The sequence below is a fragment of the Carcharhinus amblyrhynchos genome, chromosome 27 (assembly GCF_965287045.1).
Source record: "Carcharhinus amblyrhynchos chromosome 27, sCarAmb.v2.hapA, whole genome shotgun sequence".
Taxonomy (NCBI): Eukaryota; Metazoa; Chordata; class Chondrichthyes; order Carcharhiniformes; family Carcharhinidae; genus Carcharhinus; species Carcharhinus amblyrhynchos.
Genome location: NC_137350.1, coordinates 6,923,092 through 6,942,043, shown reverse-complemented (window position 1 = coordinate 6,942,043; position 18,952 = coordinate 6,923,092). Strand labels below are relative to the sequence as shown.

The 18,952-nt window shown below is 47.9% G+C and overlaps 1 protein-coding gene across 1 annotated transcript; it reads right to left on the bottom strand.

Annotated features, from left to right (window-relative positions):
* Positions 1 to 615: 615 nt before the first annotated feature.
* Positions 616 to 18,798, bottom strand: LOC145359236 (proline-rich protein 29-like). Its single transcript, XM_080213731.1, has 6 exons — positions 18,643 to 18,798; positions 14,297 to 14,387; positions 11,161 to 11,279; positions 8,351 to 8,571; positions 3,279 to 3,349; positions 616 to 760 (listed from the first exon to the last, which is right to left on the bottom strand). Exons 1-6 carry the CDS (start codon positions 18,721 to 18,723, stop codon positions 729 to 731), a joined length of 615 nt encoding a protein of 204 aa, XP_080069857.1. The 5' UTR covers positions 18,724 to 18,798; the 3' UTR covers positions 616 to 728.
* Between the last annotated feature and the right edge of the window lie 154 nt (positions 18,799 to 18,952).

Genomic DNA, 18,952 nt, shown 5'->3' with positions numbered 1-18,952 from the left:
AGTTAGCTGCATGGACCATGCTAAATTCCCCCTCAGTGTATCCGAACAGGTGCCGGGGTGTGGCGACTGGGGGATTTTCACAGTAACTCCATTGCAGTGTGAATGTAAGCCTACTTGTGACCAATAAATAAACTTTAACTTTTTTGCTTAAGTGGAGGCCATGAGTATAAGATAGCCACCGAGAAATCCAAGAGAGAATTCGGAAGAAACTTCATTAGTCAGGGATGAGAGAGCGGAATTCTGACGGGGAATAATTGAGGCAAATGGTATCGATGTATTTGAGGGAAAACTGGATAGGGCACGTGAGGGAAATGGGAACATATGATTTTGAGAATAAGGGGAACATAATTTTTGCCAAGATCAGTCCCTCTGCTGTACATTCTGTATAAATCTTCCAAAAACGTGAACTCAGGGAGCATGCAGCTCGCTGTACAATCTGTCCTGGGGACCTGTGGGAAGTGTACACCGTGTCCTGTTTCTTCTTTCAGTTTTAGGGCTCTTGGTTTCTCTGAAAAGTGGATAATCGGATGGAGTCCTCAGCCAACCACCGCGTACGAGCCTGTCATCAGCAAAATAACAGCAAAGCTTCCAGACAAGTGCAGCCAAGTGCGAGTTTATTGCAACCTTTACAGAGTCTCATTTCATTAGCTGCAGTGCTCAGGCTGTGAGGTGTCAGCAGTCAGGCATGTGGTTTGAGGAAGGATCTTCAGTGGACAGCCAGGGACTCGTCACATTTGGCCATCAGCCACATCGTAATATTCTACAGAATGAAGAACAGATCATTGGGTTACCTTCAAAAACAACTCCTGGGAATTGGTTAAGAGCTGAATGAGCCTCATGGGAAAATACACACTGCACTATCTCGCCTTTCCTTAGTGATTTACAGCAACTTGAAATTACACAGCTCATCACTCACACAATGTGATAATGAGCATCGAATTTTTAGAATGGTTGCAGCACCAAATGAAACCGATTAACCCACCGTGTCTATGTTAGCTCTCTGCAAGAAAGGGCAGCACAGTGGTTAGCGCTGCTGCCTCACAGCTCCAGGGACCTGGGTTCAGTTCCTGGCTTGGGTCACTGTCTGTGTGGGTTTCCTCCCACAGTCCAAAGATGTGCGGGTTAGGTGCATTGGCCATGCTAACTTGCCCCTTAGTGTCCCAGGATGGGTTGGTTAGTGGGATTAGCAGGGTAAATATGTGGGGTGGGATTATTGTCAGTGCAGACTTGATGGGCCGAATGGCCTCATTCTGCACTATAGGAATCTATGATTCCAGGAGTGTTTTTAAAAATACATTCATGAGACATATCATGGCAAGGCCAGGATTTATTGCCCATCCCTAGTTGCCCAAGTGCAGTTGAGAGTCAGCCACATTGCTGTGGCTCTGGAGTCACATGTAGGCCAGACTGAGTAAGGACAACAGATTTACTTCCCTAAAAAACATTAGTGAACCAGATGGGTTTTTCTAATAATCAGCAATGGTTTCATGGTCATCAGTAGATTCTTAATTCTGGATTTTTTTTAAAATTGAATTCAAATTCCACTATTTGCCATGGTGGGATTTGAACCCAGGACCCCAGAACATTAGCTGAGTTTTTGAATTAATAGCAATAATGCCACTCGGCCATCGCCTCCACTCCTCCTAACCTTTCCCCGGAGTCCAACAATCTCAGTTCCCTTTTGAGAGACATTATGGAATCTGCCTGCACCACTCTCGGGCAGTGTATTCCAAACCCTGAACAATCACCATGTGAAACATCAATGTTACAGATGTGATTCTCCCAAAAAAATAAGCAAGTGCCCAACGGACGGGGATAGAGGAGCTTCTTCCACCTGTGTTTTTGGGCAAACTGTGTGGAATGAATGTCCGGAACTCTGTGCTTCACAGAGTCTGCCGGGGGCTTCGTGCTGGAAGAGGGTGGCGGAGGGGTCTAATCCCACCCATGAGGCTGGCGTTGGCTCGCTGAGTGGGCCACTGTGCATGTGCTGAACTGTCAGTTGCAAGATCAGCACATGCACACTTCCCAGATCCTTTTGTCCCAATCGTCACCCTCTGTGGACCATCGCCCCAAGTCCACCCTGCTCACCCTCTCCCTTTCAACCGCACTGATCCCCAATATACAGTGCAGCGGGATTCCCCCTCCTCTGTACCAATCGGCCCTGCCCCCAGTAGCCCCACCCTCCTTGGCACTACCCGGTGCCTGGTAGACACGCTGCCTTTTGCAGCTGGAAAAAGCACTGAGGGGGGGCCAGAGAATCTCACCCAGAAGAACAGTGACCTTTCCAAACTGAAAGTGTGATTATTAACCATATTGGGGAAACAAAAGACAGCAACAACACTCAGCTGTACAGTAAAAGATGCTTTCACCCATTAGTTATATGCCGGTATTTTAATGGGTTTTAGCAAGGACTTTTTACTCTAGCTCTGGGTATTTGTATCTTTGAGTTAGAAGGGAGAGGATTAAAGAAAAACAAGATGCTGCTCAGAAATGGAGAGTTTGGAGAAAGGAATGAGAGCACAGGCATGTTATACTTTAAACATTGGAACTAACGAGGTGAGCAGATGGTCCCATGGTGAAGGGGAACGGCGCTGTGGAAGACAGAATGAATTCTGTTATTGGGCGAGATGTTACACCCTCGCTCATCAACCTGCCCAACGTCAATGGGCTTTTACGTGGTCCACCCTGCGCTCGCTCCCATTCCTGTGATGGGCGAGACAATAAAATCCCAGTCATTGAGTCACACAATGTCAAAGTTAGAGTTCAAATATGGTTTCCGGGTCTGTGGAGTGAGGAAAAAGGATTGTTGGAAACACAGGAACTAAAGTTAAAGTTTATTTATTTATGAGTCATAGTAGGCTTACATTAACACTGCAGTGAAGTTACTGTGAAAATCCCCAGTCGCCACACTCCGGCATCAGTTCAGGCACACTGAGGGAGAATTTAGCACGGCCAATGCACCTAACCAGCATATCTTTCGGACTGAGAGAGGGAACCGGAGCACCTGGAGGAAGCCCACGCAGGCATGAGGCAAATGTGCAAACTCCATACAGATAGTGACCCAAGTCGGGAATCGAACCCAGGTCCCTGGCAGTGAGGCAGCAGAGTTAAACACTGCGCCACCTCCAGTACTGCCCAATGCTGAGACACCTCAGTGTGTTTGGCCTGAACTAAACTTGAAAGAGATTGTGTGTTTTAGCGGAGGCATCATAGAAGAAGAGTTTGGATGGGTGGGTTTAGGTGGCTCTAAACAGGAACTTTGTGTTGTTTCAGCTTACCTGAAGCTGGGCCGATATCAGCCCCAACTGTCCCGGTGGCGCTTGGTGGCGGTGGTGGAGGAACGGCTTTGCTGGGAGAAAATCGAATAGATTCTGATTAATTCCGAGCCCATTTTAGCGACAGAAGCAATCGTGGCCTTTCTGGCCCTTTATTCATTGCCAATCTTACTGGATTAACTCACTGGGTCATTCACAGTTTTACCAGCTTGCAATCACCATTGCACAGCCATGGTTATCAACTCCACATGGCCATACATTCAGCTGATCCACTGCTGGGGAGGTGGAAAGACAGGTTTGGGATTAGAGTGAGGACAGGTTTTTGTGGAGGAGTAGATCATTTCAACCATTTGCTTTGCTTTGTGTTAGGGTCCCGGACCAGAACAAATTACATCAGGAAATCTGACTAGATCCCAACAATTTTTCTATTGTTGCATAAATGTGAAGAAAAGGTTCTTCACTCCAGGATTTACTCCACAGACAAATTAGGGATCATTTATCATGAAACAAACTTTATCTAACAACACTGTTTAACTATAACTCTAACAAATGTAGCAATTTAACTTAGAGGTGAACAATATTTAAAAATGAAAAGGAAACAACTTTAATTTCTAACTTATCACAGTTTATTTCCAAATAGGCGATATTCTTCTTATAGACTTAAATGCTGCTTCTAATACAGTTAGCAACTACAAATATACTTGCTACAACAAATGTAGGTAGTGCTAAAGCTTTCAGAGAGAGAGAGAGAGAGAGTTACAGAAAGCTGAAAAATCCGTCTATCTTCAACCAGGCTTCAGATACAAACTAAACACCTTTCTGCAAAAAGGTTTTCTCTCTGCTACAGACCCGGGATAGCACATTTACCACATCATCGCATGGCCCTGTCAATCTTTCTATTCAGAAATCCCAGGGGAACTTGAGTAAACAAAAGTCCATGGGGGTGGGGGGGAGCAGAAGGAGGTGGCTAGATACATATTTACTGGTTTAACCTGATATATTATCGCTAATTTCAAAACTTTAGGATTTTCTTTTCTGTTTGAGAGATATCCTAAGATTTGTCTCATTTTGTATGTGGGACAATGCACAATAGGAGGGAGTTAAACCAGATTGGCCTAAACTGTAGAGTTAGCATTGATGCTGTGCAATTTTACTGTTCCTAGGAATATTTCTGTGACCTAAAACTTTTGCAAATTTTTCACCAGGATTTCTGATCAGGTCTGACTTCCATATGGAGGGCAATCAGGTGCAAGAAAAGACATGAGGGCAGGGCACATCCCATTTCACAATAAAACCTGCTGCAGTCAGGAAAGTCCTTTAAAAGATCTCAAGGCTGTAGTGGATGATTAGGTCACATGGAGAATGCTGTGGGATCAGTAGTGGGAGTGAAGACAGTTAAATGAGGTCAGGGGTAGTTGGGGGGGATAATCAAGTGGTATGGGGATGTCGAACTGAAACATAGAATCCCTACAGGACAGAAGTAGTCCATTCAGCCCATCGAGCCTGCACTGAGAACAATCCCACCCAGGTGCTATCCCAGTAACTCTCATATTTACCCTACAGTGGTGAGTTCTACAAGGTTTTTGGTAATTGGGCTGCTCAGTGTTATTTGAATTCTATTTGAATTTAATTGGATTATCATAGAATCATAGAACCCTACAGTGCAGAAAGAGGCCCTTCGGCCCATTGAGTCTGCACCGACCACAATCCCACCCAGGCCCTACCCCCATATCCCTACAAATTTTACCCACTAATCCCTCTAACCTATGCATCTCAGGCCACTAAGGGGCAATTTTTTTAAGCATGGCCAATCAACCTAACCTGCACATCTTTGGACTGTGGGAGGAAACCGGAGCATCCGGAGGAGACCCATGTAGGCACGAGGAGAATGTGCAAACTCCACACAATGACCGGAGCTAGGAATCGAACCCAAGTCCCTGGAGCTGTGAAGCAGCAGTGCTAACTACTGTGCCACTGTGCCTATGTGCTAGATTGCACAGGTGCTGCCCTTTGACAGTGGCATTGGTGAGGCCGACCTCTGCCAAGTGCCACTGGGTCACTCAGTGCCACATTTGTTGATCCAATTGAAATAGGTCTAAATGGGCACATGAAGTGAGGCAACTGCCCTTCGCCTATCAACAACAGGAGGATAGGATGACACAGCAGGGCTGGGATTGAGGGCATAGTTGCCAGACATTGCATTGGCAAAGAGTGCAGGGCCAAAGACAATGTAATATCCCATTGGAAATAACTTCATTCAGACTCTTCATAAATTCAGGGAGCATCGGCAACTGGAACACTAGGATATAAAGGCAGCAGGGTGGCACTGTGGTTAGCACAACTACCTCACAGCACCAGGGACCCGAGTTCAATTCCAGACTCGGGTCACTGTCTGTATGGAGACTGCACATTCTCCCCATGTCTGCGTGGGTTTCCTCTGGGTACTCCCACAGTCCAAAGATGTGTGGATTAGGTGGATTGGCCACAGTACATTGCCCCTTATTGTGGGGGGATTTGTAGGGTAGATAATTGGGGTTGCAGGAATAGGGCCTGGGTGGGATTGTGGTTGGTGCAGACTCGATGGGCCGAATGGCCACCTTCTGTACTGTAGGGTTCTATGATTCTATGATGAATAGGTATGTCCTATTGTACCCATTTTGGGGGGCTGATGGGGCGGGGGGGGTGGGCGGTGGCATCCATTATCACGGTGATTCTGAACGTCATGATGGTTGATGGTGTAGGCCCCATCCTGGACCCACCTGCCTGGTCCCAGCCAGATGTGAGTAATGAAACTTGGGGTGAGGCAGTGAAGGGGCAGCTATTACCCCAAGTCCCAGCCCTGCAGATCGGGAACGAGGCCTAGCACACAGGCTCTGGCCTGGATCTGAAAGGAGTGTTCCCGCCAATCAGCACCTTTGGAAGAAGAGTGATCCACACATGAGTGGGAAAAGTGGGAAAGGAAACTTGGGGAAATGGCAAACCGTTCCCAACCACCACAAGTCATATTGAAACTTGCAGCCAATCACACGCTTTTGAAATATGGCGGGGGGGTGGGGGGAGGATTTTACAGCCACGCTCGAGAGTGACTGGAAATTTCCATCTGAGGTCAACGGACATTCCTGTCGTCTGCCCCTCACCTGCTCCGATTCCATGGCGGGGGGGAGGTGGGAGGATTCCAGCACTGGCCACTTTTGTAATGTAGGAAAACATGTGGCAGCCAATCTGCGCACAGCAAGATCCCACAAATAGCAACACAACCAGGTAATCTGATTTTGTTTAAAGAATATTGTTGAAGATTCCAGGGACAAGCCTCATTTGTCTTCCAAATACCCAGAAGAGAAAAAACAGTAAAATGGGAAAACAAGAATACTAGTCTTGTATACTGAGAATACTGGTCCAAACTGTGTCATTCTACTTGAGAAAGGGTATACTGACACTGGAGAGGCTGCAGAGGAGATTCATTAGGTTGACTACAGAGTTGAGAGGATTGGCTTATGAGGAGAGACTGAGTAGACTGGGGCTATACTCTTTGGAATTCAGAAGAATGAGGGGAGATCTTATAGAAACATATAAGATTATGAAGGGAATAGATAAGATAGAAGCAGGGAAGTTGTTTCCACTGGCGGGTGAAACTAGAACTAGGGAGCATAGCCTCAAAATAAGGGGAATCAGATTTAGGACTGAGTTGAGGAGGAACTTTGCGAATCTAATGAATTCCCTGCCCAGTGAAGCAGTTGAGGCTACCTCATTGAATGTTTTTAAGGCAAGGATAGATATATTTTTGAACAGTGAAGGAATTAAGGATCATGGTGAGCAGCGGGTAAGTGGAGCTGAGTTCACAAATGGCAGAGCAGGCTCAAGGAGCCAGATGGTCTACTCCTGCTCCTAGTTCTTATGTTCTTATATTTTCCTTCTGATGCCCTGGGAGATGAGAGCCACACTGGTGAATGGTCAGGGTACGACAATGGGAGAGAAATGTCAAAGGGGAAGAAAGTGGAAATGGCACTGTTGGTCTCAGCCAAAATGCACACACGAATGGTCAGAGAGAAAGTTAGAGACCTGGCTTGATAACAATTAATAGGATAGATAAAACCTGTTCTGAAACAGGGAATAGAGAGGGAACAATAGTCGACATTCTGAGATCCCAGTTCAGAGGCGGGTAGAAGGCAAAATGAAGTATCAGCAACTTTATCCAGTTTCTTGGAAAGCTGCTATGGATTGGACCCTTTCCCCTGGTTTCCCACCCTCGTATATTCCCCTGCACATCCAGACACAGTCCCAAACTGAAATGTTAACATATTTTTCCTCCCCATCTTGCAGGTACACAGGTAATTTGTCACACCATGGCTCCCACACTCCAAAGGGTGGCATGGTAGCTCCAGGGTCCTGGGTTCGATTCCTGGCTCGGGTCACTATCTGTGTGGAGTTTGCACATTCTCCTCAAGTCTGCGTGGGTTTCTTCCATATACTCCGGTTTCCTCCCACAGTCCAAAGACGGGCGGGTGAGGTTGATTGGCCATGTTAATAAATGGCCCCTTGGTGTTCAGGAATGCATAGGTTAGAGGGATTAGTGGGTATAATATGTAGGGATATGGGGGTAGGGCCTGGGTGGGATTGTGTTCGATGCAGACTCGATGGGCCGAAGGGCCTCTTTCTGCACTGTAGGGTTCTATGTTCTATGTTCAAAGATATGTGGGTTAGGTTGACTGGCCATGCTAAATTGCCCCTTAGTGTTAAGGGGATGGCGGGGTAAATAAGTGGGGTTATGGATGGGATTGCAGTCGGTACAGACTCGATGGGCCCAATGGCCTCCTTCTGCACTGTAAGATTCTATGATTCAATGAATTGATGAAATCAGCCAATGTGTGAACAGGTTTCCAACCTGGAATCCTCTTGGCCAATGATACTCTACCCATTGCCAGGGAGGGCACACAGCTGCTGACGGAATGTCTTACCAAATCCATTGATCCTAAATCCCAATGTTATCCCCGGAAGCCTCTGGTTTTGGGATACTCCATGATCCCCATCTTCTAATGAGGATGCTCTGCAGCCCCGCGGACAATGAAAGTGCTTACATCTCTCTCTGCGGACCTGGGGGTGCGTCTCCACTGATGTGTCGTACTGTCGGTCTCAGATTCTCTTGCAGTAGCAAGTGGTGTGCCTGAGGTTGGCTCTGGGTCTGGGCTTGGGACGGCACAGTGGGCCAAGCAGGGTATGCAGGATATGGCCACGGTTCATAGTGATGGTGATATACAGTATCCGGCTCACTCTCTTCCATTCTGATTGACACTGGGTTCTGAAGGCAACAAATAAAAGATAATGCATTGTTCAAAGCTAAGACTTTCTGTCAAACGCACAAAGTTTCAAAGTTCTCGATTTTAAAATAACAACTGATAGGACAGCTGGTGTTAGCCATACCAGATGGAATGTGTCCGCATCAAACTAATTGAACAACAACTCTGCATTTGTGTAGCACTTTTGACATGGGAGAAATGTCCCAATGACAGTCATAGGAAGATTATTATTAACAATAAATTGACATCAAACCACATGGGATATTAAGGCAGGTGACCAAATGCTTGGTTGAAACAGTTAGCATTAAGAAAAGTCCTTAGAGGAAGGGGAAAGATGGAGAGATTCTTAGACTTGACAGGGACATGGTTATCAGCCAATGGCATTGTCAATTTACTGGGGAATGAAGAAAGGGCAAGACTCAGAGGAATGCCTGTATTTTAGAGGATTGTTGCAACAAGTGGATAGACCAATGGATAGTTTGAACGGGAATGAGAGTTTACCATTCAGATGTTGTTGCCCCTGGAATTTCTGGTGTAAATGGCTAAAGTCCAGTATGGTGGGGGTGGTGGCATTCCCTGTCAACTTGTAACAGGGATTATGAGATCAGATTAGAGACACGGGCCTGAATTTTGCAGATGCTAGAAGCTTGAAAGCTACCATCCCGAGAATCAGTGGGAAACAAATTCCCATCACGCTAATGAGCATAGATTAGCAGCAGGCAGGATATCAGCCTCACTTGTTGAGATTAGTTTATATATTCGTCACAAGTAGGCTTACATTAACACTGCAGTGAAGTTACTGTGAAAATCCCCTAGTCACCACATACCGGTGCCCGTTCGGTTACGCTGCGGGAGAATTTGGTATAGCCAATGCACCTAACCAGCACATCTTTGAGTGGTGAAAGGAAGCTGGAGCATCTGCAGGAAACCCACGCAGATACGGGGGGAATGTGTGGAGTTTGTACAGACAGTGACCCAAGCCAGGAATTGAATCCGGGTCCCAGGCGCTGTGAGGCAGCAGTGTTAATCACGGTGCCACTCCATTTGGAAGGACACCCCACCTTGGAGATTGCCAGATTGTCTCATTAAGTGGCCATTGAACAGTCTTAGTTGGGACCATGACTTTGTCCCACTCACTGAGCCTTAGAATCATAGAAACCCAATGAGGCAGAAGGAGGCCATTTTGCCCATCGAGTCTGCAGCGACTCTCAGACGGAGCATCTTACCCAGGCCCTATCCCCTGACCCCACATATTTATCCTGCTAACTTACACACTGAAGGGACAATTTAGCAAGGCCAATGCATCTAACCCGTACATCTTTGGGCTGTGGGACGAAACTGGTGCACTTGGAGGAAACCCACGCTGACACAGGGAGAATGTGCATGGACAGTCACAAGGCTGGAATTGAACCTGGATCCCTGGCGCTGTGAGGCAGCAGTGCTAACCACTGTGCCACTGTTCTGCCCGATCTTCATAAAAAGATTTTTCTAGTGTGTTGCTGCTGGTGAAGCAGCCGTAATAGCCAGCCCCTAAAGGATATTTATTTAGTATTTCTAATTTCCATTTCTGTTTTCAGATTAAACACAGATTCTCAAATTGCATTAATGGCATTCGAACTCCCAGTCTCTGGATTATTGGTCCAGCAACATCACCAGTTCAGTTAATGTTCATCTTGTGCAAGGGGCACTCCTAACAAGCTGTGTCTGCCACAGCTCAATCATAGCATCTATCCCTCCGTGTTAGAAGGCCCCCTCCATAATCTAATCTGATACCCCAGTGCTGTATGGAAGAAGTGCTACATTGTTGGAGAGATGTTAAACAGAGATGCTGCCCATATTCAAGTGGATATAAACGATTACTAGAGCAGATTGCTGTTCCTATTGAGTTGCAGGAACACAGCAAGCTCCCAAAACACTGACAGTGCGGCACTCCCTCAGCACTGACCCTCTGACAGTGCGGCGCTCCCTCAGCGCCGACCCTCTGACAGTGCGGCGCTCCCTCAGCGCCGACCCTCTGACAGTGCGGCGCTCCCTCAGCGCCGACCCTCTGACAGTGCGGCGCTCCCTCAGCGCCGACCCTCTGACAGTGCGGCACTCCCTCAGCGCCGACCCTCTGACAGTGCGGCTCTCCCTCAGCGCCGACCCTCTGACAGTGCGGCTCTCCCTCAGCGCCGACCCTCTGACAGTGCGGCTCTCCCTCAGCGCCGACCCTCTGACAGTGCGGCACTCCCTCAGCGCCGACCCTCTGACAGTGCGGCGCTCCCACAGCGCCGACCCTCTGACAGTGCGGCACTCCCTCAGCGCCGACCCTCTGACAGTGCGGCACTCCCTCAGCGCTGACCCTCTGACAGTGCGGCACTCCCTCAGTACTGCATTGACAAGTCAGACTTGATTCCGTGTCCAGGATTTCAGGGATTTGAATCTACATCTCGTGACAGAGGAGAGGGAACTGCCATTGAATTCTGATTTGAAATGGATGTTAAAACCTTGATTTGGGACCCTGCCTCATTCTTGCTTCTCTATTGCCTTCCCTCTGTCCCCGAACGCAAAGTGGCTTTCTCAGCATGAGGTGTAAATAGTTGCCCTCTGACCTGTACGGCAGGCTGTGGTTGTGCAGTGTAACCAAAGCTGGTGAGAGCTGCCATGGTGATGTTATTCATGATCACTTGGTGCATCTGGGCATTCTGTATCATCATCAGCTCCACCAGGTCTAGGAGAAGAAACACGTTAATGTTTAGAACCTGTAAACCAGTGAATTCCCAAACTCTGGAAGCAGCTTCCCACCCATTGACTCTGTCTAAACTTTCCACTGCCTCGGCAAAGCAGCCAGAATTATTAAAGACCCCACACACTCAGACATTCTCTCTTCCACCTTCTTCCATTGGATAAAAGGTAAAAATATCTGAGGTCACGTACCAACCAAGTCAAGAACAGCTTCTTCCCTGCTGCTGCCAGACTTTTGAATGGACCTACCTTGCATTAAGTTGGTCTTTCTCTACACCCTGTAACACTACAGTCTGCACTCTCTCCTGTCCTGAATGGTATGCTTTGTCTGTATAGCGTGCAAGAAACAATACTTTTCACTGTATGTTAATACATGTGACAATAATAAATCAAATCAAATCAAAAAAATGAAAAAGGTACAGGAGTCCTGGAATGATGAACCTTTGACTTTCTGTGTGTTGCCAGGATTTTCTTTTCATTTGTCTTGCAATCACTTTACAGAATCTCCTCCTCACATTCATATTATTACATTCAACATTCCTTATGTGCCATTTCATCTCTGGCCCATTTTATTAAATCAGGTCATTGAAAAAACTCAGTAAGGTCATTGAACTCATTGCTGAATAGTGTCCCCATCACACACTCCCAGGACAGATACAGCACAGGGTTAGATACAGAGTAAAGCTCCCTCTACACTGTCCCCATCAAACACTCCCAGGACAGGTACAGCACGGGGTTAGATACAGAGTAAAGCTCCCGCTACACTGCCCCCATCAAACACTCCCAGGACAGGTACAGCACGGGGTTAGATGCAGAGTAAAGCTCCCGCTACACTGTCCCTATCAAACACTCGCAGGACAGGTACAGCACAGGGTTAGACACAGAGTAAAATTTCCTCTACACTGTCCCTGTCAAACACTCCCAGATGTAGAGATGCGGTGTTGGACTGGGGTAAGCACAGTAAGAAGTTTGACAACACCAGGTTTAAGTCCAAGTTAAGTCACTAAATAAACTGGTTGGACTTAAGCCTGATGTTGTCAAACACTCCCAGGACAGGTACAGCATGGGTTAGATACAGAGTAAAGCTTCCTTTATACTGTCCCCATCAAGCACTCCCAGGACAGGTACAGTTGTCCTTAATATTAACCCATGTGTCTCTGTTCTGAATAAGTAACATTCATTTCCCTATCCGGTGAAGCTTTATTGGGTTTTAATTTAACACCATTTGCCACACAATCAGGGGAGGGGTGTGATTTTACTCACTGTAATTCACAGATGTAAGGAGAACTCATTCTTGTTTGGATTGAAACGTCATCAATGAAATAACAATGTGACTCACTGCACAGGCCGCAGATACAGTCACTAAATTGGTACCTTTGCTCCCCAGTGACTCCCCACTGTTTAATGCAGGTGTGTACTATCAGGCTCAGGAACAACGTGAAGTCTTTATTGATCAGACATGTCCCTATCTGGGTGACAAATGGGCCTGATATCAGCATCAATAACATCACCTTTTATGGAGGGTGATGAAACTAGTATTTCTATTCATCATTGCAATTCAGCAAACCATGTTTCTAGGCGTCTCCTCCTTCCCATGGCCACCGTGGCTCTCCATCTCTGTCTCTCCTTTCCTGCCTTTAATTCCAATTAAGTCCACAGCAGCTAGTCTATTATATCCATCGTCTGTATTTCCTCTGCTTCCCTCTCTGACGCTTTCTGTTAATTTTCCTTCCTGCGAGAGTGCTCCCAACACTCAGGTTTACCCACTGGGAGGACAAGTCGACTATGGTCCCCCCGGCCCCTATTCTCTGCCATATCATAGAACCCTACAGCGCAGAAAGAGGTCGTTCGGCCCATCGAGTCTGCACCGACCGCAATCCCACCCAGGCCCTACCTCCATATCCCTACATATTATACCCACTAATCCCTCGAACCTACGCATCTCAGGACACTAAGGGGCAATTTATTAACATGGCCAATCAACCTAACCCGCACATCTTTGGACTGTGGGAGGAAACCGGAGTACCTGGAGGAAACCCACGCAGACACTAGGAGAATGTGCAAACTCCACACAGACAGTGACCTGAGGCGGGAATCAAACCAGGACCCTGGAGCTGTGAAGCAGCAGTGCTAACCACTGTGCTACCGTGCCGCCAATATTAATACGTATCGGATGTAAAGCATTAAAAGTAATTCCAGCTGTCTAGTCGTAGAATCATCGAGTTCCTACAGCACAGAATGAAGCCATGTGGCCCACCCAGTCTGACAATCTTACCCAGGCCCTCTCCCCTGCCCTACCCTCACACACATAACCACGGCCAATCAACATAACCTGCACATCTCTGCAGTGTGGGAGGAAACCGGAGCACCTGGAGGAAACCCATACAGACATGGGAAGAATGTGCAGACTCCACACAGACAGTGACCTAAGGCCTGATCCCAGGTCCCTGGTGCTGTGAGGCACAGGCCACTCCTTGCCACTGTGCCACCCACCTCTCTCTCTCTCTCTCTGGTTATTTCTAGTTATTCCAGTTAATCCCTGGTTATTTCGGTTAGCCCCTGGTTGTGGTAGCGGGGCCTCTTTAAGGCCTGGGTGCCAAGAGGGCGGTCCCTGAGGACCATGTGATCGGGCTGGATCCTATGGCAGGGCAGGGAGCAGAACCAAACAGGAGCAAGGATGTGCATCCTGGACTGGGGAGGATCCTCGGTTAGACTCAGGGGAGGTGTGGAGAATTGGGTGTGTTCAGTTCTGACAGAGCCTTGTCTTTGTAAATCTAGTTATCATTGTAATAAACCCTTTATAACTCTAAGCCTCAATGAGTTTCCTTCAAAGTTATTACACTGGTTATTCCAGTTAGTAATTGATTATTTTAGTTAGTCCCTGGTTATTCCAATTAGTCCCTGGTTACTCCGATTAGTCCCTGGTTACTCCGATTAGTCCCTGGTTATTTCCAGTTAGCCCTTCGCTATTGCTCTAAGTGCTGACAGAAAGGAGGTTCTTACCTTCCTTCACATGCCCATTCCTGATTGACGGAGTTTGAAGGTGCTGTGGTCCAGACAGATTCTGGAATATGGTCGCCGGCTGTTGCGGAATCTGCAGGAAATGAGACGGGTTAAAATAATGTTGAGGGGAGGGGATGGTGTCATGACGATGCGACTAGATTAGTAATCCAGAGGCCCAGGAATCTAGGGGCCTAGGAGACCCAGAAGCTCAGGGACCCACAGGCCCATGGATCCAGGGGCCTGGGAACCCAGAGGCCCAGAAATCCAGGGGCTCAGGAACCCAGAGGCCCGGGAATCCAAGGGCCAGGGAATGCAGAGGCCCAGGAATCCAGGGGCCAGGGAACCCCGAGGCTCAGGAATCCAAAGTCCCAGAGATCTAGGGGCCTGGAAACACAGAGGCCTGCAAACCCAGAGACGCAGAGACCTAGAGGCCTAGATATCAAGAACTCTGGAGACCTAAAGGCCCGGGGATCTAGGGATTTGGGAATCCAGGAACCTGGTAACCAAGAGGCCTGGGAATCCAGGGGCCCAGGGATCAAGGGGCCTGGGGATCCAGAGGCCCAGGGATCAAGGGGTCTGGGCACCCAGAGGCCCAGAAACTCAGGGGCCCAGGTTAATGCTCTGGAGATATGGATTCAAATTCCACCACTGAAATAAAAAGCTAGTCTCATCATTGGTGACCAGGAACCCATTGTTGATTGTCATAAAAACCCATCTGGTTCACTAATGTCCTTTCGGGAAGGAAATCTGCCACCCCTACCTGGTCTGATCCAGAGCCAAAGCAACATAGTTGGCTCTAATGTGCCCTTTGAAATGGCCCAGCAAAACACTCAGTTTTTTCAACCACTACAAAAGAAACCAAAAGGAATGAAACTGGATGGAGCACCCTGCATCAACCTATGCACTGGAAATGATAATGGCAAACTCAGTCCGATCAACTCTTCAAAATCCTCCTCACTAACATCTGCGGGCTAGTGCCAAAACTGGGGGAGCTGACCCCCAAACTGGTCAAACCTGACATTGTCATACTCACAGAATCATAGCTTACAGATAATGTCCGAGATACCATCATCACTAAACCTGGATATGTCCTCCCCACCAGCAGGACAGACCCAGCAGAGGTGGCAGGCGGCACTGTGGTATATAGTCAGGAGGAAGTTGTTCTGGGAGTCCTCAACACCGATTCTGGACCCCATGGAGTCTCATGACACGAGGTCAAACATGGGCAAGGAAACCTCTAGCTGATGACCATGTACTGTCCCCTACTCTCCCCCAGCTGATGAATTGGTAGTCCTCCATTTTGTTATATATTTAAGAGGATTGCAGGTTGCTTTAAGAGCTGATCACATGATTTGATGATGATGTCATTAGGGTGTTGCACCCACAACTCCTTATGTAATTCTGACATTACAACATTGAACACTACTTGGAGGAATGACTGAGGGTCACAAGGGCACACAATGTACTCTGCGTGAGGAGCTTCAGTGTCCATCACCAAGAGTGGCACAAAGCTGGCAGATCCTAAAGGACATAACTGCTAGAGGGGGCGAAGATTGTTGCGAAAACTTCAGTCTTATATTTTACGCTGATCTGCTGAGCTCCCCTGTCGCTGAGGATCGGGAATTTTGTGCAATCTTCTCCTCCACCAGGCAGGTAGTGAGGGAATCAATAAGAGGGAAAAACCTACCTGGCCTCATCCTCAACAATCTACTGGACGCAGATGCATCTGTCTATGACAGTATCAGTTGGAGTGACCACCAGACAGCCTTTGGGGAGACGAAGTCTCACCTTCACATAGGGGATACCCTCAACCATGTTTCAGTCATCAAACCCTACAGCGCAGAAAGAGGCCTTTCGGCCCATCGAGTCTGCACCGAACACAATCCCACCCAGGCCCTATCCCCATATCCCTACATATTTTACCCACTAATCCCTCTAACCTACGCATCCCAGGACACTAAGGGGCAATTTCTTAGCATGGCCAATCAACCTAACCCGCACATCTTTGGACTGTGGGAGGAAACCGGAGCACCCAGAGGAAACCCATGCAGACACGAGGAGAATGCGCAAACTCCACACAGACCCAAGCTGGGTATTGAACCCATGTCCCTGGAGCTGTGGAGGAGCAGTGCTAACCACTGTGCTGTTGTGTGGCAGTATCAATGTCATAAATGGGATAGATTTTGACCAAATCCATCAACTCAACACTGGGCATCCACAAGGCGACGTGGGCTGTCAGTAGCAGCAGAATTGTACTCGACTACAATGTGTAACGTCATAGCCCGGCATATCCCCAAATCTATCATTACCATTAAACCAGAGGACTAGTTGTGCGCTAAACAACATAAGCAACAAGTGAGAGAGCCGAGTGATTTCACAAACAACGGATTAAATCTCAGCCCCTCAGTCCTGACGCCTTGTGAGTGGTGGTGGACAATTAAACAACTCACTGGAGAACGAGATTCCACAAATATCCCCATCCTCAATGATGGGGGAGCCCAGCACATCATATAACGCTGAAGCAATCTTCAGCCAGAAGAGCCAAGTGAATGGTTCTTCCAGAGGTCCCAAGTATCACAGACACCAGTCTTCAGCCAATTCAATTCACTCCATGTGATATCAAGAAATTGCAGTATACAGAGAGTGCAGACATTTCTTGATATCACGTGGAGTGAATTGAATTGGCTGAATTCACCTCTGCTGGGTCTGTCCTGCTGGTGGGAAGGACATATCCAGGTTTAGTGATGGTGGTATCTCGGACATTGTCATACTCACAGAATCATACCTTATTGATAATGTCAGGTTTGACCAGTCTGTGGGTCAGCTCCCCCAGTTTTGGCACTAGCCCGCAGATGTTAGTAAGGAGGATTTTGCAGTATACAGAGAGTACAGACAAGGCAATGGGCCCCAAAAATATTCCAGCAATAGTACTGAAGACTTGTGCCCCAGAACTTGGAGCGATGTAGTGGTTAGTAATGCTGCCTCGCAGCATCAGGGACCAGGTTCAATTCCAGCCTTGGGTGACTGTCTGTGTGGAGTTTGCGCATTCTCCTGAGTCTGTGGGTTTCCTCCAGATGCTCCAGTTTCCTCCCACACTCCAAAGATGTGTAGGTTAGGTTGATTGGTCATGCTAAATTGCCCCTTAATGGGTTAGGGGGATTAGTAGGGTAAAATGCGTGAGGTTAGAGGGATATGGGCCGGGGGCCATGGACTTGGATAAGATGCTGTGTCAGAGAATTGGTGCAGACTCGATGGGCCAAATGGCCGCCTCCTGCACCCTGGGGATTCTGTAAATCTGTACAGCTACAACGCTGGCATCTATCCAGCAACATCCTGGTATGTCCTGTACACAGAAAAAGTCATTGACAGTGCTGTGAAGCATGGGGTGGCATGGGAGCCCTTCGGCCCTCGATGGTTCCACTGGTCGGTGCAACAATCTAATGACCCTCTAACCTAAACTATTCCAATGTTATCCATATGCCTATCCACTGATCATTTGAACGCCCTTAAAGTTGGCAAGTCCACAACTGCAGCAGGCAGGACATTCCACGCCCTTACTACCCTCTGAGTAAAGAACCTACCCCTGACACCCTATAATTACCACCCCTTAATTTAAAGCTATGTCCCCTCATGTTAGCCATCACCATCCGAGGAAAAAGGCTCTCACTGTCCACCCTATCTAACCCTCTGATCATCTTGTATGCCTCAGTTAGGTCAAAAAATTAGGTTAACACTGCTGATTCGCAGCTTCAGGGACCTGGATTCGATTCCCGGCTCGGATCACTGTCTGTGTGGAGTTTGCACATTCTCCTTGTGTCTGCGTGGGCTTCCTCGGGGTGCTCCGGTTTCCTCCCACAGTCCAAAGATGTGCAGGTTAGGTTGATTGACCGTGCTAAAAATTGTCCCTTAGAGTCCTGAGGTGCATAAGTTAGAGGGATTAGCAGTAAATATGTGGGGATATGGGGGTAGGGCCTGGGTGGGATTGTGGTCGGTGCAGACTCGATGGGCCAAATGGCCTCCTTCCGCACTGTAGGGTTTCTATGAAGCAGCACTTACTCAGCAATAACCTGCTCAGACACACTCAGTTTGTGTTCTGCCAGGGTCAGCTCCTGACCCCATTAACAGTCTAGGTTCACACATGGACAAAAGAGCTGAACTCCTGAGGTGACCCACAGGACCATCACATACACCAGAGCTGGCACTGAGCATGGCCCACACTGTTATTGTAAGGAGTCAGTAACTAGCATTAATAAGCTAACCAGTTCAAGAGAGACTGTGTAAAATGGCCCACAAGAAGGTGCTGGGCCCTCTTCACACCGGAACCTGGGCTTGTGGGTTTCACTAACCTGCTGCTGAATTATCTGCACTGCCTGAGGCTCTGGTTTCCACGCCTGAGGAGAAAATACGTTGTTCTCTTCAAAGTACATGTTCTTCAGCCCCGGGCTCAGCACTCTGAGCTGGAGAGTGTCACTGCAGATCTGTTAGCTTCTAAACCGTTTGAGAGGCCGTACAACTGGTCGCCTTGGGAACCAGGCACACACACTGACGTGTGTGAGGTGAACTGGGCATTCATTGTAAATAACTATTCACACTGGACCTTGAGGAGGGACACCGTGCTTACTGGCAAGAATGCAAGCAGCTCGTGCTCTAATGGAG